The following is a 23712-nucleotide window of genomic DNA, read 5'->3' as shown; positions in this document are numbered from 1 at the left end:
TCCATTCCCCCCACGTTCTTCCTCTTCATAGTGAATTTTATTTGACACACATGCGTGCGCGCACACACACACACACTTCTCCCCCCACCCCGCCACCTCCTTCCACTTTGTAGTGAATTTTATTTTATTTTCCAATTCACTTGCTGTAATGACCAAACGAGTGTATGTTTGCTTTGTTGTACGCCTCTGGACATGCAGTAATTGGTCAAACTGATCTAAAGAATATAGAATAATAGCAGGAATCATCTCATTGCAGCTTCAGGCAAAAGTCTTAGAAATTGAAATTGATATCTTTTGTGAGGTTTTTCCAACTAAATTATGTGATTAAATGTGTTTTATTATTTTCTTTTTAAAAGATACTTGATTGTTTATCAATTTTATAACTCATGTACCAGTGATAATGTGGCACTCAAATATGCTCAAAATGTTTCTAGTTTTTATGGCTATAATGCAGATGGATGATCCCGTTGAAAATAATTTGGTGTATTTTTTAAGAAAACAATTAATTGCAGTATTTTCAAGAGATCTCATAGAACAGTATCAGTGTGGCTCACATCCTGAATGAGAAGGTTGTGAGTTCAAGACCCCTTTAACCTTGATTTTTGTGCTCAAGCCTTAACACTCAAGTGAAACATCAAGGCAATACATCATTTCAGATGAGATGTTAAGCTAAGACCCTGTTTTCCCTATACAGGATTCATGACACGATTTCGGAGAAGAGGAAAGGAGTTGGCTCCAGTACCATAGCCAAATTTAACCAGGAATCAATAGCTGATTATGTAGCTAGCTCACACAAACAACAGTGTAGAAATGGGATGCCATGTCTTATGTATTACAACAGTTACTAGATTCCAGAGGGCATCATTAGCTGTAAAGCACTTTGGGTGTGTTCTGTGGTCATTAAAAGCCTAAATAAAATGCGCTTTTGCTAGTAAGGAAACCACAGATTAAGACCTTTTTCAGTGTATGAATTGGACTTAGTGTGTTAGTTTGAATTAAATATGCAGGAAAACTGACTGAAATATCTCATAACTTCTACCTCATAAGTCAGATGTACTTTGGAACTTGGTGCCATAAGTTACTCAGAGTCACTACATCTTGGATCATTCTGGATTGATGGGCTTTCCTCATCTTTCATACACTGAGGTGTGAACGCTGCTCTGGATTACTGTTTCTTGCTGTTGAACGTGATCTTTAAATTAGAAAACTCTGCAAAATTTGTGCTTGTTATCATAATTGCCCACGGTCCTTTCTTGGCATCTACCGACAAGCAGCTTGGGGAGAGAGAGAGAGAGAGAGAGAGAGAAAAGGAAAGAAACTTCCAAGTCAGTGAAATACTTTTAAATGAATTTCCTGTTTTATAGACTAATATGTGAACCAACTGTGCAGAGCAAGGTACCACAAGCCTTAATTGGTCAGAACGTTGACTATGAGTTGGGATATCATGTTACAGCTGTGCAGGACATTGGTGAGGCCACTTTTAGAATACTGCTTACAATTCTGGTTTCCATTTTAGAGGAAAGATGTTGTTAAATTTAAGAGGGTGCAGAAAAGATTTCTAAGGATGTTGCTGGGACAGGAAGGTTTGAGTTGTAGGGAGAGGCTGAATAGGCTGGGGCTCTTTTCCCTGATGTGCTGAAGGTTGAACGGTGACCTTTATATACATTGATAAAATCATGAGGGGCATGGATGGGGTAATAGCCAAGGGTAGGGGAGTCCAAAGCTGAAGAGCATAGGTTTAAGGTGAGAGGGGAAAGATATATGAAAAAAAGACCTGAGGGGTAACTTTTTCATGCAGAAGATAGTGCATGTATGGAATGAGCTGACAGAGGAAGTGGTGGAGGTGGGTAGAATTACAATATTTAAAAGGCATATGAATAGGAAGAGTTTAGATGGGTTTGGGACAAATGCTGGCAGATGCGATTAGGTCAGATTGGGCTGTCTGGTCGGCAAGGATCCACCATGCTGTACAAGTGATAAATGACCAAAAGCATTTGAACCACACCATTGCAGGATGTATATTGGTCAGGCCTTCTTTGAAGGAATTAGATTATTTTTGAGCTCATACAAACAAATAGACGAGTTTTAAGCTTTTATTCGGAAACCTCTCCTTTTTCTACTTTCTCACTTCAGTTCATATAAAATGTTTCAATTTCAGAAGCCTGAAAAAAATCTTGCCTATGCCATCAGTAAAATGCTAAAGATTCAATGATTATTTGAATCCAGTGAGCATGATTTTGTTTGGGACTCAGTAAGTTTATTGAGACCTCAGATCTTCCCCATTGCAAAGCTCCAAGTTGAAGATTCCACCATTCTGCAGTATTCAGCTCTTTCTGCATGTATTCCAGTCTGATTGCCCAATTGATTTATTGATAGATTAACCACCACTAATGTAAAGTTAAAACTTGCGGAAAGTACATTTTTTAGTAAGCAAATCAATGTGTGCTTCACAGGCACTTTCTCTTGCATTAGTGAGTCAAGGAGAGAAAGGTGGTGGGGGTGAGAGAGAGAATGTTTGATGTTATTTCACCTTTTTATTTTGGTTCACAGATCCAAGTAATAAAAGCCTTTGGCATTCTGAAGCGAGCTGCTGCAGAAGTGAACGTGGAATATGGTTTGGATCCAAAAATTGCAGACAGCATTATAAAGGCAGCTGATGAGGTAGGAACAGCCTGAGGGGTATGGGGTTAAAACTGACCTTATGGTACATTCCAAGGGGCAGCAAGCCACAATCTAGCACTGTTGAATTGACAAGCTGGGAGAAATAAAAGAGAATTGTAATTGAGATCAGAGAGAGAAGTGAAAACAGACATGCTAGCACAGGGACAGACCATGGTCAGTTGCAGTGGTAGGATGTGAGTGAACTGAAATGTCTATAGGGTTGCTTTGGAATTTTTGAAGCTCTGGGAAGCTTGTAGGGTGGCAAAGCATTTTAAAATAAGAGTAAAACAAACTTGCTCCTTTTCTAGCTGTTTACTTATCTTTACCAAAATGCCTGACGTACATAAACTGAGAAACATTAAACATTGCCGTTAGCCAGATTAAGTCAGTTTGAAGTTGCACAAAGAAGGTTACTTTAAATTATATTCCCCTTGTAAAGTAGTAATGTGATTTTATGGGTACCAGGCATAATTTGGCTGAAGTTATTCTACCTTTAGCATTGGTAAATCCTGTCAGAACCCTACCTAATTATTGAAAGTAAATTTAGACTTTTTATAATGAAACTCCTCTTTAAGGAGGGTTGATATAACATCTTTTAATAGAACCACTGTCCTGGGAACTGATTCTAGAACATTTTAATATGGAAAAATTCAGTTTAGATTAGATTAGATTACTTAGATTAGATTACTTACAGTTGCGGGATGAGAGATTCGTGTGCATCTTTTCCATCTACATCTATTCCACCCAATCCTTTCAACAGACTCCCATTGAATGTCGAGAAGTACAATTTTCTTTGTACAGGGGAAAACCCTCATAGCGATCTTAACTCATAATATTTCTTGTTAGGATAGAAATCGGTTCAAAGACATTATCTGTTTGATTAAAGAGTCTCTATAGTTCAGTATGCTATTTATTTTATTATATTAACACTCATTTTGCCAGCATGTCACAACATCATTTTGTGTCTCTTTTGCTCCAGAGTCACTCCAGTGACATCTGATGTGGAGAGGGACTTCTTGCTTCCCAGAGCGTCTTAAAAGTACAAGTTATTTGCTCTGTTCTGCTAACTCACTAACTGGTTTTCAGAAAATGACATGAAAAGATTGAGAATAAATTTGCAACATTGAGATACAGACTATAAGTTGTTGTGGTGTCTTACTGGAGGCAAAGGATCTAAGTCCATTTCTTTTAAAAATAACATGTATATGCACTTTGATTTGCACTGCACCTGCATTCAGAAGGATGGATCCAACGAGCAGCGAAATCAACGTTTCGGGCAAAAGCCCTTCATCAGGAACAAAGGCAGTGAGCCTGAAGCATGGAGAGATAAGCTAGAGGAGGGTGGGGGTGGGGAGAGAGTAGCATAGAGTACAATGGGTGAGTGGGGGAGGAGATGAAGGTGATAGGTCAAGGAGGAGAGGGTGGAGTGAATAGGTGGAAAAGAAGATAGGCAGGTCGGACAAGTCAAGGAGACAGTAACTGAGCTGCAAGTTTGAAACTAGGATGAGGTGGGGGAAGGGGAAATGAGGAAGCTGTTGGAGTCCACATTGATGCCCTGGGGTTGAAGTGTTCCGAGGCGGAAGATGAGGCGTTCTTCCTCCAGGCATCGGATGGTGAGGGAGCGGCGGTGAAGGAGGCCCAGGACCTCCATGTCCTCGGCAGAGTGGGAGGGGGAGTTGAAATGTTGGGCCACGGGGGGGGTTTGGTTGATTGGTGCGGGTGTCTCGGAGATGTTCCCTAAAGCGCTCTGCTAGAAGGCGCCCAGTCTCCCCAATGTAGAGGAGACCACATCGGGAGCAACGGATACAATAAATGATATTGGTGGATGTGCAGGTGAAACTTTGATGGATGTGGAAGGCTCCTTTAGGGCCTTGGATAGAGGTGAGGGAGGAGGTGTGGGCACAGGTTTTACAGTTCCTGCGGTGGCAGGGGAAAGTGCCAGAATGGGAGGGTGGGTCGTAGCGGGGTGTGGACCTGACCAGGTAGTCACGGAGGGAACGGTCTTTGCGGAAGGCGGAAAGGGGTGGGGAGGGAAATATATCCCTGGTGGTGGGGTCTTTTTGGAGGTGGCGGAAATGTCGGCGGATGATTTGGTTGATGCGAAGGTTTGTAGGGTGGAAGGTGAGCACCAGGGGCGTTCTGTCCTTGTTACGGTTGGAGGGGTGGAGTCTGAGGGCGGAGGTGCGGGATGTGGACGAGATGCGTTGGAGGGCATCTTTAACCACTTGGCTCCCTCACCACCCGACGCCTGGAGGAAGAACGCCTCATCTTCCGCCTCGGAACACTTCAACCCCAGGGCATCAATGTGGACTCCAACAGCTTCCTCATTTCCCCTTCCCCCACCTCATCCTAGTTTCAAACTTGCAGCTCAGTTACTGTCTCCTTGACTTGTCCGACCTGCCTATCTTCTTTTCCACCTATTCACTCCACCCTCTCCTCCTTGACCTATCACCTTCATCTCCTCCCCCACTCACCCATTGTACTCTATGCTACTCTCTCCCCACCCCCACCCTCCTCTAGCTTATCTCTCCATGCTTCAGGCTCACTGCCTTTGTTCCTGATGAAGGGCTTTTGCCCGAAACGTTGATTTCGCTGCTCGTTGGATGCTGCCTGAACTGCTGTGCTCTTCCAGCACCACTAATCCAGTATTTGATTTTCAGCATCTGCAGTCATTGTTTTTACCTTGCATTCAGAAGGATTCAGGTGTAATGCAAATTGGTTACTTCTGTAATCCTGTTTTCTCAAATTTTTGAATTTTTTAAATTCACTCGTGGGATGCGGGTGTTGCTGGCTAAACCAACGTTTATTGCCCATCTTTAATGCTGAAAGGGCAGTAAGAGTCAACTATATTGCTGTGGGTCTGGAGTCACATATAGGCCAGACCAGGTAAGGATGACAGCTTCCTTCCCTGAAACTCTTTAGTGAACCAGGTGGATTTTTCCAACAATTTACAAAGGTTCACAATCATTATTTGACTCTTAATTTCAGACTTTTTCAATTGTTTGAAAATTCCACATCTGCCATAGTGGGATTTGAAGCCAGGTCGCTAGAACATTACTCGAGACTCTGGAATTATAGTCTAGGGATAATACTACTCAGCCATTGTAAAGAATTTAAGAATTTTCTTCCTTGAAAATAGTTTGTGGCTTTTGGATCTTTGGATGTATGTTTCACTGGAAATTAGCTCTTAAGTATTCTGGAATGCAAACAAATGGAAAAAATTAATACTTACCTCCACATCACTAGTCCAGATATTACAGGCTTAAAGATATGATAAACCTTCCCTACTTTCTGCTGCATTGGTGGAGCACAACGCTGGCTAATTGTCTGCTTTTGTGTTGTAATCTTAACGCAATCAGCTCCTCTTATCTGCCTGACCTCTAAAGAAAAATTCTTAACACTTGTTCACCTGTCTTGGAGAAGATAGTGCTTGGCTCATGGTAGCACCATGACAGTGAATAATTGCGCTTTAAGAATCGAAAATAAATATTTGATTATAAATAGTTTTTTGACTTGAAAATCTCTAATTTTTTTCTTTCCCTTCAATTGGAAAGTTCTTAGCAGTAGTTGTAATACTGTATTATAGCCAGTGGAAGGTGCTTTGTAGTTGTTCATCAGTTCTCTACAGTGCTGCCAAGTGGTCACGTAAGTAACAATTGTCTATCTTTGTTGATTAAAGAAGTTTGTTAGCACCACAACATATCAATATCAGATATAGCAAAATATAACTATTACATTTAGGAATCCCAATGCCCTTGATTTGGGCAACATTCTGTGCTGTTTGCATTATGCTGTGAACACACATTGTTTTTGATTTTTCTTTGTCAGATAAATTAAATCAGGTGTTATCTTGTCCACTTGGAACAAGGATCTGAATATGAGGTTTGTTGTTGTGTTTATTGTGCAGGTGCTTGCTGGGAAATTGGATGATCACTTTCCTCTGGTGATATGGCAAACTGGCTCTGGAACACAAACAAACATGAATGTGAATGAAGTGATCAGCAATAGGGCAATTCAGATTCTCGGAGGTAAACTGGGCAGCAAGGATCCTGTGCATCCCAATGATCACGTCAACAAGAGCCAGGTACTTGAATAGAACTCATTTCAAGGCCTTTGGAGTTTAAAGCTTATTTTTCCCCTGTCACAGTCCAGGGGAAGAGTGATGGGGATTTGCAATATAATACCTAGTCTGTCAAAACATTATTTGTCATCTCATGGAATAGGAAATATGTTTCTCTTTATCTTGGGAGGGAGTTCATTCAGAAATGAAACTGTCTTAATGGGCTAGAAATTTCAATTTTGTTTGATTGTAGTTCTTTCCAAATCGAAGTTGTTCACAAGGGACAAAGTGTAAACTATATTTTCACATAGCTTAAAAACAATTATGTATCATTACAGTATTTAACAAACCACGTGTTGAGTGTTTAGTCAGTTTTTAACTGTTCTGCCCCTTCTTTCCTCATTGCCAGAGTTCCAATGATACTTTCCCCACTGCCATGCACATTGCTGCTGCCAAGGAGGTCCATGAAGTGCTGCTGCCTGGACTGCAGAAGCTACATGATGCACTTGAGAAGAAGGCCAAGGAGTTTGCCGATATCATTAAAATTGGCCGGACTCATACACAAGACGCTGTGCCTCTTTCGTTAGGCCAGGTAGATTGAGAGAAAACCTGTTCAAAGTGGTATGAATTCTCACTGTTATGATAAAACATAGAGAGAGGTACAGTATGAAGGTTTTGAGTCTGTCCCTTTTAGAAAAAAGATAAGTTCTTATAAGGCCCGTTAGGTCAGCTTACTTCCGGGGAGAAAAACATATGTTTTTGGTGGGATTCTTCAACATGTTTGGCCAGTCCATGTGAACAGTTTCTTCTGTTTGATGCTCTTTGGACTGCACCACTGAAATCTGAGGCTCATAATGTGGGATGTAGTAGGAAAGAAGCTTCAGCCTGGATTGGCCTATCCACATACTGTGTCACTGATCTGTCCATAAAGTTAAAGTCAATATTATTTTGTCATTAGCTCACTAGGTGGGGAGTTGGTTAGTTCTGTTGGCTGCATGGCTATTTTGTGATGCAAAATGATGCCAGCAGCACAGGTTCAGCTCTCACTCTGGCTGAGTTCATCATAAAGGTCATGTCTTCTCAACCTCTCCCGTTGCTTAAGGTGTAGTTAACCTTGTGTGTCTCTTTAATGACGGAGCAGCTCTCTGCAACTGTGACTGTAGTGTTGGTTTTCAGTTTTTTTTAGATTAGATTAGATTACTTACAGAGTGGAAATAGGCCCTTCGGCCCAACAAGTCCACACCGACCCTCCAAAGAGCAACCCACCCAGACCCATTCCCCTACATTTACCCCTTCACCTAACACTATGGGCAATTTAGCGTGGCCAATTCACCTAACCTGCACATCTTTGTTGAAACGACTGACTAGCTACGAGGACTGACATGGTACGAGACACCTTGTTGGAGGCGCAACAAAGTTATTTCATGTGTATTTTTATTTAGCTGGGATCCATTGTAAAGAAAGTCGAACCAGGTGTAAAATGGCTTGCTAATCTGCTGTTGCCCACTTTGTGGTTCCACTGAAGTTCAATTTCACTCAATTTCCTTCCACTGGAGTTTGAAATCTGGCATGAATTTATCCGGCAACTTCTATTTACGGTGTGCCTTTTCAGCTGAGTAAAATGGACCAAGATGCTTCACAAGAGCATTATAAAACACTTGGACGCAGATTCACATATTAGCAACCAAACATTTGGTCAAAGATTGATTTAAGGAGCAGGAGGAGGTAGGGAGTGAATTAGAATTTTAGGAACTGAGCACAAGAGCATCATCTCTGCAACGATTAATGTCCCAGATGCTCAAGCGTCCAGAATTGGACTTGGAGAGTTGCAGAGCTAGAAGAGGTTATACATACAGGGATGATTGAAGTAATGGATTTTAAAACAAAGAACCAAAGCTATGTAGATTAGCAAGCACAGGTGCCAGATAGGATATGGGCAGCAGAGGTTTGAATGACCTCAATTTTATTGACAGGAGAAGATGAATTATGGCTAAGGGTGCGTTGGAATAAGTATGTCAAGAGGTAACAAAGACATGGATGAAGGCTTTGGTAACAGATAACCTGAGGCAGAGGAAGAGGTGGGTGATATTACAGAGAAAAAAGAACGCAGTTTTAGTTATGGTGCATTTCAGAGTTATACATGATGCAAAGGCTGTAAACAATGTGCTTCAGCCTCGGAACATTACCACTGAAGTATGCAGTTAGTGACTAGTGAGCAGTTGGCGGGAACCACAGGCAGTGGTTTTGATCTCCCCAGTACAGAACAACTTCGGTTATCTGAACTTCAGTTATCCAAATTTTGGACTATCCAAACAAGATATTAAAGTCCCATAAAAACATGAACAGTTATCCAAACAAAATACTCCCTGCCCACTTCGTTCGGATAATTGAGGCTCTATATTTGTTCGGAGACAATTTCATCTAAACCATGATTGGATGTTGAACAAGCAGTAAGATTGTTTTACTCGCAGAGGTTAAGAAAGATGATGGTGAGGCATCATTGGGTATTGTCAGAGTTCCTATGAATGTTCCTGTGATGTCAGATGGATAAGTTTTTGTCCAGTATGTACAGGAGGGTTTTCTGACACAGTATGCCAAAGGGCCGACAAGAGGGGAGGCCACAGTGAATCTGGTGCTTGGTAATGAACCAGGCCAGGTGTTGATTTAGTTGTAGGTGAGCACTTTGGAGAGTGTGACCATAATTCAGTTATGTTTAGTTTAGCGATGGAAAGGGATAGGTACATGCCACAGGTCAAGAGTTATCGATGGGGCAAGGGCAATTATAATGCAATTAGGCAAGAATTAGGATGCATAGAGTGGGGTAGCAAAATACAGGGGTTGCAGACAATGAAAATGTGGAGCTGGTTTAAGGAACAGATATTGCGTGTCCTTGATAGGTATGTCCCTGTCAGGCAGGGAGGAAATGATACGGTAAGGGAACCATGGTTTACTACAGAAATTGAATCTCTTGTTAAGCAGAAGAAGGAGGCTCATGTGTTGATGAGGCAAGATGGTTCAGCTGAGGCGACGGAGAGTTACAGATCAGCGAAGAAGGATTTAAAGAAATAGTTAAGAAGAGCAAAGAGAGGACACGTGCAGTCTTCAACAAATAGAATAAAGGAGAATCCTAAAGCTTTCTATAGGTATGTGAGGAATAAAAGGATGGTTAGGGTAGGAATAGGGCCAGTCAAAGACAGGAGTGGGAAGTTGAGTGTGGACCCGTTGGAGATCGGAGAGGTGCTAAACGAACATTTCTCATTGGTTTTCACTCAGGAAAAGGAGAATATTGTAGAGGAGAAGAATGAGGTACAAGATATTAGACTAGAAAGGAATGAGGTTAGTTACGGACAGGTGTTTTCAATTCTAGGAGGAGTGAAAGTAGACAAGTCCCCTGGGCCGGATGGGATTTATCCGAGGATTCTCTGGGAAGCTAGGGAGGAGATAGCAGAGCCTTTGGCTTTGATATTTGAGTTGTCATTGTCCACAGGTTTAGTACCAGAGGACTGGAGGATTGCAAATGGTGTGCCCTTGTTCAAGAAGGCAGTAGAGATGACTCAGGTAATTATAGACCAGTGAGCCTTACTTCTGTTCTAGGAAAGGTTTTGGAAAGGATTGTAAGAGATAAGATTTATAATAATCTAGCAAGCAACAATTTGATTTCACATGGTCAACATGGTTTCGTTAAGGGCAGGCCGTGTCACACGAACCTCATTGAACTTTTTGAGAAGGTGACCCAAGCATGTAGATGAGAGTAGGGCAGTTAACATGGTATACATGGACTTCAGTCAAGCCTTTGATAAGTTTCCATATGGTAGGCTTTTGGAGAAAATGCAGAGGCATGGGATTGAGGGGGATTTAGCAGTTTGGATTAGAAACTGGCTTTCTGAAAGAAGGCAGCGAGTGGTGGTTGATGGAGAATATTCAGCCTGGAATCCAGTTACTAATGGTGTGTCACAAGGATCTGTTTTGGGACCACTGCTGTTTGTCATTTTTATAAATGACTTAGACGCAGGCACAGGTGGATGGATTAGTAAATTTGCAGATGACACTAAAGTCAATGGAGTAGTGGACAGTTTGGAAGAATGTTACAGTTTGCAGGGGGACTTGGACAAACTGCAGAATTGGACTGAGAGGTGGCAAGTGAAGTTCAATGCAGCCAAATATTTGGTGATGCACTTTGGGAAGAATAACAGGAATGCAGAGCACTGGGTCAATGGAAAGATTCTTGGTAGTGTGGATGTGTAGAGGGATCTTGGAGCCCATGTACATAGATCCCTGAAAGTTGCCACCCAGGTTGATAGTGCTGTTAAGAAGGCATCCGGTGTGTTAGGTTTCATTGGTAGAGGGATTGAGTTCCGGAGCCGCATATCATGCTGCAACTATACAAAACGCTAGTGCAGCCACATTAGGAATATTGTGTACGGTTCTGGTCGCCATATTTCGGGAAGGATTTGGAAGCATTGGAAAAAGTGCAGAGGAGATTTACCAGGATGTTACCTGGTCTGGAGGGAAGATTTTATGAGGAGAGGCTGAGAGATTTGGATCTGTTCTCATTGGAAAGAAGAAGGCTAAGTGGGGATTTGATAGAGACATACAAGATGATCAGAGGATTAGATAGGGTAGACAGTGAAATTTCTTTCCTGGGATGATGACGTTAGCTTGTACGAGGGGGCATAACTACAAATTGAGGGGTGATAGATTTAAGACAGATGTCAGAGAATGGTAAGGGTGTGGAATGCCCTACCTGCTAATGCAGTTAACTCAGCCACATTAGGGAGATTTAAACAATCCTTGGATAAGCACATGGATGGTGATGGGATAGTGTAGGGGGACGAGCTGAGAATAGTTCACAGGTTGGTGCAACATGGAGGGCCGAAGGGCCTATTCTGCGCTGTATTGTTCTATGAAAACTATTCCTGTGTATTTCACATGGTGCTGCCGAAGGGCAATCTGTCGATGAGAAATGGGAAGAATAAAGGACTGATCTTGGGGGTCTGCCAGAAATAAGTGTGAGAGCAAACAAATACATTATTTCATGTGGTTAGATCGATTAGAATGTAATCAAGCTTAAGTGCACTCCCACCCAAGTAGAGACTTTGAGGAGGAGCAAGTTGTGGTCATTATGTCAAATGCTGCAGATGGATTAAAATGAATGAGGGGCATTGGGGGCATTGCCTATCAATGTCTCAGCCCTGTAGGGTGTCCTTTGTGACTTTGATAAAGGCAATTTCTATCTGGCAGGGGCAGAAGTCTGAATGGCAGGGGATTCAAATGTTGAGTCCATAAGGTTTGTTCGTACATTTGGGAGATGTGGCTATTTCTTGTAGATGCTCATTATTGTTTGGACTTGCCTTGTCCCACTGACAATATTATTCTGATGCATCAATCTGGCACCCATCTCCTTATGTTGCTAGTGTTCCCATGGTGTTGAAGTTTGCTGTTTTCAATGGTGTTACTCATTGCTTATCGATGAACTGCTAAAAATAATCAACAAAGAAAGAAAGCTCCCAACGGATGAAAACACACTTTGCTTTTCACCTTTTCAACAAATCAAAGGTTAAAGTACACAAATGTTGTGCAAATATGAGTATTGAGATCATATACCCAACAATAGTGCTTATTATTCATTTTCTGTTTGCTAATCAAAAATGCAGTTATCCATACCATAATTCCCATTTAGCTGTGTGTAACTAGTGGCTAATTGATTGAAGAACACAATTAAAGTGAAAGTGGGGCTTAATTTCCATTCTGTAGCTATTAAACTGAAATTATTTGGTGCATCTGTCTACAGAGTTGGAGAGAAACTATTTGTTTTTTTCAATCATGCAAGGGATAATAGTGCTGATGAATATTTACCCATTTAAGCACCCAGTTTCATTACCAAATCATCTCTCGTTAAATTTTATAATCGTCTGGTCTGAAGCTGCTTCTGCTGTGTTGTAGCATTGTGCATTAATGTAAAATTCAGCACAGTTTAATTGTTGTAGAAGTCTCTCTTCCCACTCCACCCTTTTGTCTCCAGAAACGTTTTTTATTTACTCGTGTGGGCATCTCTGACAATGCCAGTATTTATTGCTCATTCCTAATTACCCAGCAGGCAGTTAAGAATCAACCAAATTGCAGTGGGTTTAGAGCCACAGTTAGGCCAGACAAGGTAAAGATGACAGGTTCCATCCTGAAAGGACATTAGTGACAATTGGTAGTGGTTTCATGGTCATTATTAGATCCTTAATCCCAGAGTCTTGACTGAATTCAAATTTCACCATCTACCATGACAGGACTTGAACCCAGGTCCCCAGAACTAGCAGTACTTACTGCTTCTTGGAGTCAAAATGCTAATTTGTGGAAAATTGTGGCCAATTTTGGGTTGAGTCTCATGCCAAGAAATGGACTGAGATCACTCAAGTGAAAGAAAGCCATCATTCTCACCAATCTCTGTGGACTTGAAACACCACTGTCAAGGTTAGTTTGCTAAACTAGTCTTTAGAAAAAAAAAGTGCTCTCAAAGTATTGTGACCATGGTGTCCTCCTGTGAAATAGTTTTTCAAATTGACTGAATTTTTGCTTTAAAATATTGATTGAAATTCACTGTCTATTCTGTTTATTCATATTTAGGAGTTTAGTGGCTATGTACAGCAGATAAAATATAGTATGGAACGGATTAAGGCTGCACTGCCAAGAATATATGAGTTAGCCGCTGGTGGGACTGCAGTGGGAACAGGATTGAACACAAGAATAGGGTTCGCGGAGAAGGTGGCTGCCAAAGTCTCAGAGCTCACAGGTCAGATACATCATTATGCACAGTAACCTATGCTGTAACCTTTACTGATGATGCAATTCCATCTTACTGTTTTTCGTCATGCTCAGCAAAAATCTATTTGAAGCAAAAAGAAGGACTCTATGAGAATGATGAGCCACTTGTGGTTATCAAAGACTGTTAAGGAGAGTATTCAACCAAAAAGTAAATGATACAAATAGCAGAAACCAGTGTTAGGTCAGAAGGTTGGAAATTTTTTAGATACCAGGAGTGGACAACCAAAAAAGAAATTAATGAGAGAGAAAATAGATTATAAAGTAAGTTGACAAGAAATATGAAAACAAAGAATAAAAACTTCTATGGTTATATGAAAAGAAAGAGAATAGCTAATTGTAGGACCCTTGACACCTTATTATCTTTGGAGTGTTTACAATGGGGAGGAAAGCTCTTGTAACAGTCTGTATCACCTGCAAAAGTCATGATTTGGAGGTGCTGGTGTTGGACTGGGATGTATAAAGTTAAAAATCACACAACGCCAGGTTATAGTCCAACAGGTTTATTTGGAAGCACTAGCATTTGGTGCGCTGCTGTTGAAGGAGCAGTGCTCCGAAAGCTAGTGCTTCCAAATGAACCTGTTGGACTATAACTGGTGTTGTGTGATTTTTAACTTTGTTCACCAGAAAAAAGTATTGAAACTGAAGGTAGGAATGTTGTCAGGACCTGATGCCTTGCAACCAAGGGTTCCAGCAGATTGGAAAACTGTGAATGTGATACCCCTGTTCAAAAAAGGGAAGGAGACTGGAGACTATGGGTCAGTTAGCAGAATACCTGTTGCAATAATTCTAGAGTCCTATATTAAGGAAGAAATAGCAGAGTATTTAGAAAGGTTTAGCACAATCCATTAGAGTCAACATGGTTACCATTTCACAAAACCATGTTTGGCAAATTTGCTAGAGTTATTTGAGAATATAACAAGCAACATGATAAAGGGGAACTAGTGTTTCTAGTGTATTTGTATTCTCCAAAGGCATTCAACAAGCTGCTTCGTAAAAGGCTATTGCACAAGAAAGGAGCTTGTGGTATTGGGAGTAATGTATTAGCACAGACTGAAGATTGGTTAACACAACAAATGACAAAGGACTGGGATTAATTAGTCTTTTTCAGTTTGGAAAGACTTAACTGGTGGATTGCCACAAGAATTATGCCTACGGCCTCAATTATGTACTATCAATGTTAATGACTTAGAAGAGGGGTAGATTACAATGTGACCAAAATTGATAACAGTACAAAAATAGTGGGAAGGCATGTTGTGATGAGGACATAAAGAATCTGCAAGGGGACAGAGAGAGATTGAGTGAATGGTCAAAAACTTGGCAGATTAACGTTTCACATTGGAAAATGTGAGGTCATGCACTTTACTAGGAAGAATCATATTGCAGACTATTATTAAATTGAAAAGAGCCTCCAAAAAAAACTGCACCACAGCAGATTTTAGATATTTTGTGCTTGTTACACAAAAGGTTAGCATGCAGATGCAACAAATAATTAAGAAGGCAAATAGGCCTTTGACCTTTATGGCTGGGGATCTGAGTTTTAAACAAGGAGTGTTGGTGAGGTCACACTTGGAGGACTGATATACATTATTCAATATGCATTGATCATGTCGAATGGAGCCCTCATACAAGAGGTACACTAAATCAATCACCACCCAAAAGAGGAAAAAAAAAGAGATTAGTGCCTCTGAAAGCCCCAAGCATCCTGTATTTGGTTCCTGTATTTAATCAAGGCACAGTCGGTTGTTCAAAAGGGATTGCTGGACTGATTCCCTGGATGAACACATGACTTATCAAGAATGGCTAAAAGGTTTGGTCTTTATTCATCTAGGTTTAGAAGAGTGAGGGGTGATCTTATCAAAACATACAAGCTTTTGAGGGGGCTGGTCATGGTAGATGCTGAGAAGATGTTCCCATGAGTGAGGTGATCTTGAGCTGGGGGCTTACAGAATAAGGAGACCCTCATTTTAAAACTGAGATGCTAAAGATTTTCTTCTTTCAGAGGCTAGTGAATGCCTAGAATTCTTTTCCCCAGAATTGTGGAGGTTAGATCACTGAAAGTATTTAAAGAAGAGGTAGATTTTTGAATATGAGGAACCTGAAAGCTTTGGGCTACCAGAACAGGGGAGTCCAGGCCTAGGGCAGATTAATCATGATCTTGATGAATGGTAGAATAGGCCTCTCCTATTTCTTACATTCTTTTATTTATAGACACATTGTGTGAGGCAAACAAATCTAACATTCACTATTGAAAATAGCTGAAAAGAAACCACACAAATGAAAGTCTGAATTAAAAACACAAAAAAATGCATTGGGCTTTCAGAGGCATTAATCCCTTTTTTTTCCCTCTTTTGGGTGGTGATTGATTTAGTGTACCTCTTGTATGAGGGCTCCATTCTACGTTATCAATGCATATTGAATAATATATATCAACAATGTGGTTACCTGTGTTAGGTACACCCTGCCACAGCATTTTGTCTCATTTATTTTGAGGTAGTAGTGATTAACAAAATTAGAAAAGTAGACTGAATTCTGACAAGTTAAACACTGAGCTTGTTATTAGACATTTCCTTCTTGGGATAGTCTAAGTATTTAATCGTTTTTTTTTGTCTTTGCTATTTTTCTGTTCCTTTTCTCCAGCTGTCCTGTGTTTAAAAATAACATCCCTGCACCTCTGGCTCACAGCGAAACAAAACCAATCTTGCTTTGATTAGTAAGAGGTAAATCTGTGTTCAGTGGGATCAAGCTGTCAAATGATGGCAGGACCATCATTATCTTTTGTACGGTGAAATATTTGGGTTTTCTGAAGTTATGCTGGCAATAGGTGGTATTCAGTACACATCAGAATGTATGCTTATAGCCCAAGTGGCAGGTGGTAAACTAAGCTAGTGCAGACCAGTGACAGAAAATAAATTTGCCTTTGTTTTATTTCAGGTTTACCATTTGTGACTGCGCCTAATAAGTTTGAAGCTCTTGCTGCACATGACGCCTTGGTTGAGCTGAGTGGCGCCATGAACGTTGTTGCCTGCAGTTTGATGAAGGTGGCTAATGACATTCGTTTTCTGGGATCTGGACCTCGCTCTGGCTTGGGTGAACTTACCTTGCCTGAAAATGAGCCAGGAAGCAGCATCATGCCAGGTACTCCTGCAATCTACAGAAAGCAAAATGACTGTCTGTCTGAAGTGGCTATTTTGGTTATGTTGATGCCGTGTTGTGTGGAATGCATGCATGACACTGAATCTGTAACTGGTTTAAACTTTATGTAACACATTTTTCAGTAACTCATTGGGGCATGGAAGCAGCTGTCTGCCTATAAGACCAAACAAGCACCGACAGAAATCTTTGTTGAATCGAAGAATGTTTGTACTTCAAAACCTGTCAGAAGAATACTTTGACCACCTGAGGCATTGTTCACTGCAAAAACCCTGACATTCTAACAATATGACTGAAAATGTGTGCTCCAAAACTTGACACATCCCAAGCCTAGCTGTTCCAGTACAGCTATAACATTGTTCCATATTGCTGTGTAAATACCATTGTCCAGATATGGCTTGTACACAGAGAATAGAGCAGACTCAACCCAGTCAATTGTTACCCCATCAGCACACTCTCGATCATTAAGAATGCTATCAAACAGCACTTGAATAGCATTAGCTTTCTGATGCTCATTGAATTCTGACCTCGTTACAGCATTGGTACTGACATGAACAAAAGTGATGAACTCCAGAGAGGAGCATGATTGCCCTTGATGTCAAGATCGCATTTGTATGGGTGTGGCATCACTGATTCTAGTTTTGTTTGAGTTCAATGAGAATTGGTGAAAACTCTCCATCGATTAGAATCCTGCCGAGTACAAAGTAAGATTGTTGCGGTTGTTAGAGGTCAGTCATCTCAGCTTTGGACATTTTCAGCTTTTTCATCAATGACCTTCCCTCCATCATAAGGTCAGGAGTGGGAATGTTCACTGATTACTGCACAATGTTCAGCACCATTCAGACCTCCTCAGATACTGAAGCAGTCTGCGTTCAAAATGTAGCAAGACCTGGACAGTATCCAGACTTGGGCTGACAATTGACAAGATACGTTGATACTACCCAAGTGCCAAGCAATGACCATCTCCACCAAGAGGGAATCAGACCATTGCCCCTTGACAATCTTTGTATTGCCATTGTTGAATCTCCCGGTATCAACATCCTGAGTTTTGCCTTGGACTAGAAATTGAACTGAAGTAACCTATAAATATAGTGGCTATTTGAGCAGGTAAGAGGTTGAATCCTGCAGTGAGTAACAGAGTCCACCATCTACAACGCACAGTGAGGTGTGCAATGGAGTTTTCCCATTGGTTCAATGAATGCAGCTCCAAGAAGCTTGATACCATCTATCCAGTGCCTGCTTGATTTGGCACTGTTTACACAGTCACTCTCTCCACCATTATAGCACAGTGACAACAGTCTGTGCCACTGACAAGATGCATTGCAGCAATAAGGTTCCTGATACTGAACCTTCCAAACCCACTACCAATATTATCTAGAAGGACAAGAACACCTACAAACTTTCCTCCAAGCTACTCTGTAATCTAACTTGGAAATGTATTGCAATTCCTGCAATGTGGCTGAGTGAAAATCCTGGAGCTGGAGCATTCTTCCTAGCAGTATTGTAAGCTTACCTACACCAAATACAGTGGAGTAGTTCAAGAACGCAGCTCCCCACCATTTTGGGGACAGCTAGATTGTGTCCAGCTAATGAAGCACACATCTCGTAAGTGAATAAAAAATACATAGTCATACAGCACGGAAACAGACCCTTTGGTCCAATTCATCTGCACCGATCAGACATTCCTATCTGACCCAGTCCCATTTGCCAGCGTTTGGCCCAAATTCCCCTGAACCATTCCCATGCATACGCCCACCAGATGTCTTTTAAATGTTACATTCATAATGTGTGATTTGTACCCTCCACACTTCCTCCGGCAGCTCCTTCTGTACACTCATCACCCACTGTGTGAGCAAGTTATACCTCAGGTCCTTTTTAAATCTTGCCTCTCTCACCTTAGACCTATGCCCTCTAGTTTTGGGCTCCCCTACCCTGGGAAAAAGACCTTGGCAATTCACCCTATTCCATGTCCTTCATGATTTTATATACCTCTTTAAGGTCACCCTCCTCCTCCAATGCTCCAGGGAAGAGAAACCACTGCCTATTCAGTCTCCATAGAACAGAAACCCTCTAGTCCTAGTAACATCCATGTAGATCTTTTCTGCACCCTCTTAAATTTAACAACATCTTTTCTATAGAAGGGCGACCAGAGTTATATGCCGTATTCTAAAAGTGGCCTTACCAATGTCCTTTACACATGCAACATGATGTTTCACCACCCTGTCTACTTCTGACTCCACATTCAAGGAACTGTACACCTGCACCCCTAGTTTTCTTTGTTCGGTAACACCCCATAGGGTCCTACTATTAACTGTGTAAGTCCTGCCCTGGTTTGCCTTACTAAAATGCAACATCTCATATTTATCTAAATTAAACTCTATCTGCCACTCCTGATCCCATTGGCCCATTTGATTAAGGTCCTGTTGTACACTGAGATGGTAATGTTCACTGTCCACTACTCTACATTGTGGTGTCACCTGCAAACTTATTAACGATACCTCCTATATTCATATCTGAATTATTTACATTTTAAAGTTCAGGGAATTGGATTACTGACAGCAAAGTGCTCCCCCATTGATATCTCATCACTTGATTATCTGTTGGGAAATAAGTGAGGGCAAATATTGCTCATTCGGTAGTAGGTACATCCACATACTTGAATAAGAAAGTTTTCTTGGATATGCTTAACAGATTTCTCGCCATCCAAGCCCTCAATGTTATGATAGTCCTAGTTTATGGAAAGTTAAAATCCGCTGCCATTACAACCCTATTATTCTTACAGATATATGAGATCTCCTTACATATTTGCTTCTCAATTTCCCACTGACTATTGGGGCTATAGTCCCAACAAGATTATCATCTCTTTCTTGATTATCAGTTCCACCCATATATTTTCACCAGATTATCTCGTAGGAACAACCTCCCTAAGTAGAGCCATAAAGTTATCCATAACCAAAAACATTATTCTCGCCACCCACTCACCCGCCGCTGCCTCCTTTTCTATCTTTGGTTTAGAATACCCCAAAATATTAAGCTGCCAGTCCTGTCCATCCCTAAGCTATGTCTCTGTAATAGCTATGATATCCCAGTCCCATGTTCCCAACCATGCTGTAAGTTCATCTGTCTTCCCTGTCAGGCCTCTTGCATTGAAGTAAATGCAGTTTAATTTATCAGTTTAACCTCATTCTCTGCCAAGCTCTTGTATGCCTTAGCTATTTGACTTGCACCCCTCACCTACTTTATCAGTTTCAACCTTTATTTCTCACTGTTGTTTTGTTCCTGTCCCCCCGCACTGGTTTAAAGCCTTCTGAGTAGCACTAGCAAATCTCCCCACAAAGATGTTGGTCCTGTTCCAATTGAGTCATTATGTATATCTCAGAGAAGGGTGATGACATTTAATATTGGCTTTAAAAGTTGATTATCATGGTATATAATTTATTTATGCAAATAGTTGCACTGATCCACTCAACTCAAATGTTGACGAAACCTTGATCATGCATTCATCAGGACAAATGCAGTTACTTATATTAAGGAGGAAATGGGCTACTGATTGGTTGGCAGCTTGACTCTGAGTGACTGTGTGTCATTGTCAAAGTAACAAGGAACAGTAGGCTCTTCATGCTAATAATTGAACAACCAGTTTAAGATAACCTGTCAAAATTGTAATGTGGCTCAATTACATTTACTAGGAGCTACTAGATTGCAGGGACCTATTCTCCACAAATGGAAAAAAAATATATTGTGCTGTTTTTGTATTACCCCAAAGCATTGGGAAGTCTTTGATTCCTTGTTGTATTCTCTATTCCAAAGATTCAACCAGTCAGAGCTGATTTGCCAACCCGTTTCTTCTGCAGTATAAATTATTGTGATCATTTTTAATTAGACATTTTTGGTTGGCCTGAGAAGGATATGTCAAAAGATTTTGGAAGTAAGTCTTTTGGTTCAGAAAGATTTAATTTCTGTACAGTCAGGTAACTGTTTTAATTGTATTAATATTTTACTAAAGTAATAGATGAATTTCTTGTAGCTCTCTTCTGCTAAATTAGGCAACTTCATTTTCAAACAATAGTTTTAATGGCTGGCTGTTAAGTTTTCCATTATGAATTTTATTGCTTTTTAATTGGATTTAAAGTTGATTTCCTCTTCTTTGCAATACCTTGTCCAGCAAATTAGTTAGAATTGCACAGTGCACTCTTTTGTCTTTTTGTCAATTCCAGTTTTGTTTTCTGTTTGCACTAATGGCCTATTTATCATATAACATGCCTCAACCAACAGCTCAGATGGGGTAGCCTAAACTTGGTTCTTCTGTAATTGCTGTTATGTTCTTTTAATAGATTCTGAAACAGCAGTGCTCAACCACTGTGCGTCACTTTCCTTTTTTACTTAACTGGTGCTGCAGTTGTTAATCGAGGTGTGCTGAAGGCCACAGAGTTGCAGTTCCCATAGCAGTAAGATGAAGGTTGTTTGATTCTGTCAGCTTAGACGGAAATGAAGCCTTGAAAGCAAAACCAATAAAAAAAATCTGTCTGGCACCATTGGGTTTTTTAAAGGCTATCACTACTATGTGTGAGAAGACTGCACTGTTAGCAGCATTTGATCAGTACAAAAATGTAAATTGTGGGATATGAGAACAACGTGAAGTCACCTGTACTTTTTAAAAAATATTTGATTAAGTGTTGACACCATTGTGTCAGTTGGTGAGGTGGGACTTCTGGCAAACCTACAGTGTGCAGTCTATTTTAAGACACCGTCTCTGCACCCTTAAAGAAAATGGACTATATTTAAACAGAGTCTGTTCAAATTAAAGCAAACAACTCTGTGACTGAACCTCATCTTATTAAAGGAAGATTATCCTTCAAGCAAACAGCATTGAGTGTTAGGAAGTGACATTATTCATTTTTTGTAAAGTCAGTCTACGTTAGTGCTGATGTCACAATATGCCTACATTTTTATTTCCTTTTTCACCAAGAAGGGAGACATTTTGCAGAAGCTTTTAGTCTTCCAGTCACCACAACAGATGCAAAAATGCCTGTTTCCTTTTTTCCATTACTGGCCTAAGTCAGTGCTCTTCAGATGATTTATATTTGGGAAACTACATGTGAGCCTGATTGGCCTTTGTGTTAGCACACCAAGAAACTACATCGAGGCAGAACGTGCTTGAAATACTCAGAAGGTCAAGTTGCATCCGTAAGAGAGAAAATGTTTCAAGAATGTGACCTTTCATCAGAACTGAAAAGTTACTAATGATGTCTGCAATAGCCTGCTGTTGTACTAAATTGGAAAAAGACTTAAAATCTTGCCTCCAATTTCCAACCTTTCCTCCATTTCACATGGTCCGCATTCAACTCTTCTCTTTCCGTCCTTGACTTCTCTGTCTTCATTCCTGGTGATAGGCCATCAACTAATTCATTATATTCCCACAGCTAATTTGACTACGCTTCTGTGCACTCAACTGCCATAAGGATTCCATTCTATTCCCTCAGTTTCTCAGTCTCTATTATATCAGTTCTTGTGATGCAACCTTCCACGACCGTATTCTGTTCAGGTGAGAATCCTCCCTAATTGTAGTTGAGAGGGCTGTTGACGAATCCAATCTACTTTCTGCACCTCTGCTCTTAACCCTTGCCCTCCAGAACCGCAAGAAGGTTCCCCCTTGTCTTTACCTTCCACCCTAACACCCACCATCACCTGAAATCAGGTGGAATGAAAATGCTAGAGTCCAGTCTAAAATATGTAATAGCCGAGTGCTTGACAAATAGTGAAAGAATTGGACAGAGTCAGTGTGGATTTACAGAAAGGAAGTTGTGGTTCACAAACTTACTTGAATTTTTCAAGGATGTAATTAGTAGAATTGATAAGGGAGAGCCAATAGAGCAATTAACTTGGACTTTTAGGAAGTTTTCAGTGAGTGCCATGTGAGATATTTGCCTGTAAAATTAAAGTGCTTGAGCTTGGAGTACTGATATAGATAGAGAACAGGAAGCAAAGAATAGAAATAAACTGATCTTTTACCATGTGACAGCCAGTGATTAGTTGAGTAGCGCTTGCTTCCAGTTATTCACAATATATGTTAATGGTTTAGATGAGGGAACTAAATGTACTATCTCGCAAGTTTGCAGATGACACAAAGCTGTCTGGGATGTTGAACTGTTAGGAGAATGCAGAAGCTCTTCAGTGTAATTTGGACAGGGAGAGAGCAGATGCATGCCAGATGAAGTCAAATGTAGATAAATACGAGGTTGTCCATTTTGATATCAAAAACCAGAAGGCAGATTCTTCACTGAATAGTGATCAGTTGGGAAAGGGTGAGGTGCAACCGGACCTGTGCATCTTTGCACATAAGTCACTGAAAGTTAAGCATGTGGCTGGAGTAAGTAGTGAAGAAGGCAAATGTATATCTGCCTTCATTGTGAGGGGTCAAGTATAGGAAAGGTGTGTTTTTTTGCAGTTCTACAGGGCTTTGATGAGACCACACCTGGAGTTCTGAGGAAGGGTCATTGGACCCAAAATGTTAACTCTGATTTCTCTGCACAGATGCTGCCAGACCTGCTGAGCTTTTCCAGCAACTTATGCTTTTGTTCCCGAAATATCGTGTACAGGTTTGATCTCCTTATCTGAGGAAGGATGCCCTCTGTCTATGGAGGGAATACCACAAAAGTTGACCAAAAGAGAAAATGCTGGAAAATCTCAGCAGGTCTGGCAGCATCTGTAAGGAGAGAAAAGAGCTGACATTTTGAGTCTAACTGACCCTTTGTCAAAGCTGGCCAGACTGATTCTTGGGCCAGCAGGACTGACGTGTGAAAAGAGAATGGATGAGTTAGGACTGTATTCACTGGAGTTTGGAAAAGTCGGGTGGGAAGTGGGCAAGTCTCATAGAAGTGCACATAATTTGAACAGGATTAGACACATTGTGACGGAAAGAAAACTCTGATTATTGGGGAGCCGAGAACCAAGTGTCGCAGTTTAAGGATACAGGGAGACCATTTTGGACTGAGGTGAAGTGAAATTTCTTCACCCACAGTGTGGTG

The 23712-nt window shown here is 40.9% G+C and overlaps 1 protein-coding gene across 2 annotated transcripts in view; it reads left to right on the top strand.

Annotated features, from left to right (window-relative positions):
• fh (fumarate hydratase) overlaps window positions 1–23712 on the top strand; it is a 42701-nt gene that overhangs the window by 11567 nt on the left and 7422 nt on the right. For both annotated transcript variants that reach the window (XM_072580580.1, XM_072580582.1), the window contains exons 3-7: window positions 2551–2661; window positions 6569–6745; window positions 7131–7313; window positions 13337–13502; window positions 16466–16669. In XM_072580580.1, the coding sequence (XP_072436681.1) occupies window positions 2551–2661; window positions 6569–6745; window positions 7131–7313; window positions 13337–13502; window positions 16466–16669 (841 nt within the window). The remainder of the gene's footprint in view (window positions 1–2550; window positions 2662–6568; window positions 6746–7130; window positions 7314–13336; window positions 13503–16465; window positions 16670–23712) is intronic.

This window comes from Chiloscyllium punctatum, chromosome 11 (genome assembly GCF_047496795.1).
Source record: "Chiloscyllium punctatum isolate Juve2018m chromosome 11, sChiPun1.3, whole genome shotgun sequence".
NCBI classification, from domain to species: Eukaryota; Metazoa; Chordata; class Chondrichthyes; order Orectolobiformes; family Hemiscylliidae; genus Chiloscyllium; species Chiloscyllium punctatum.
This window is presented reverse-complemented; position numbering and strand designations above follow the sequence as displayed.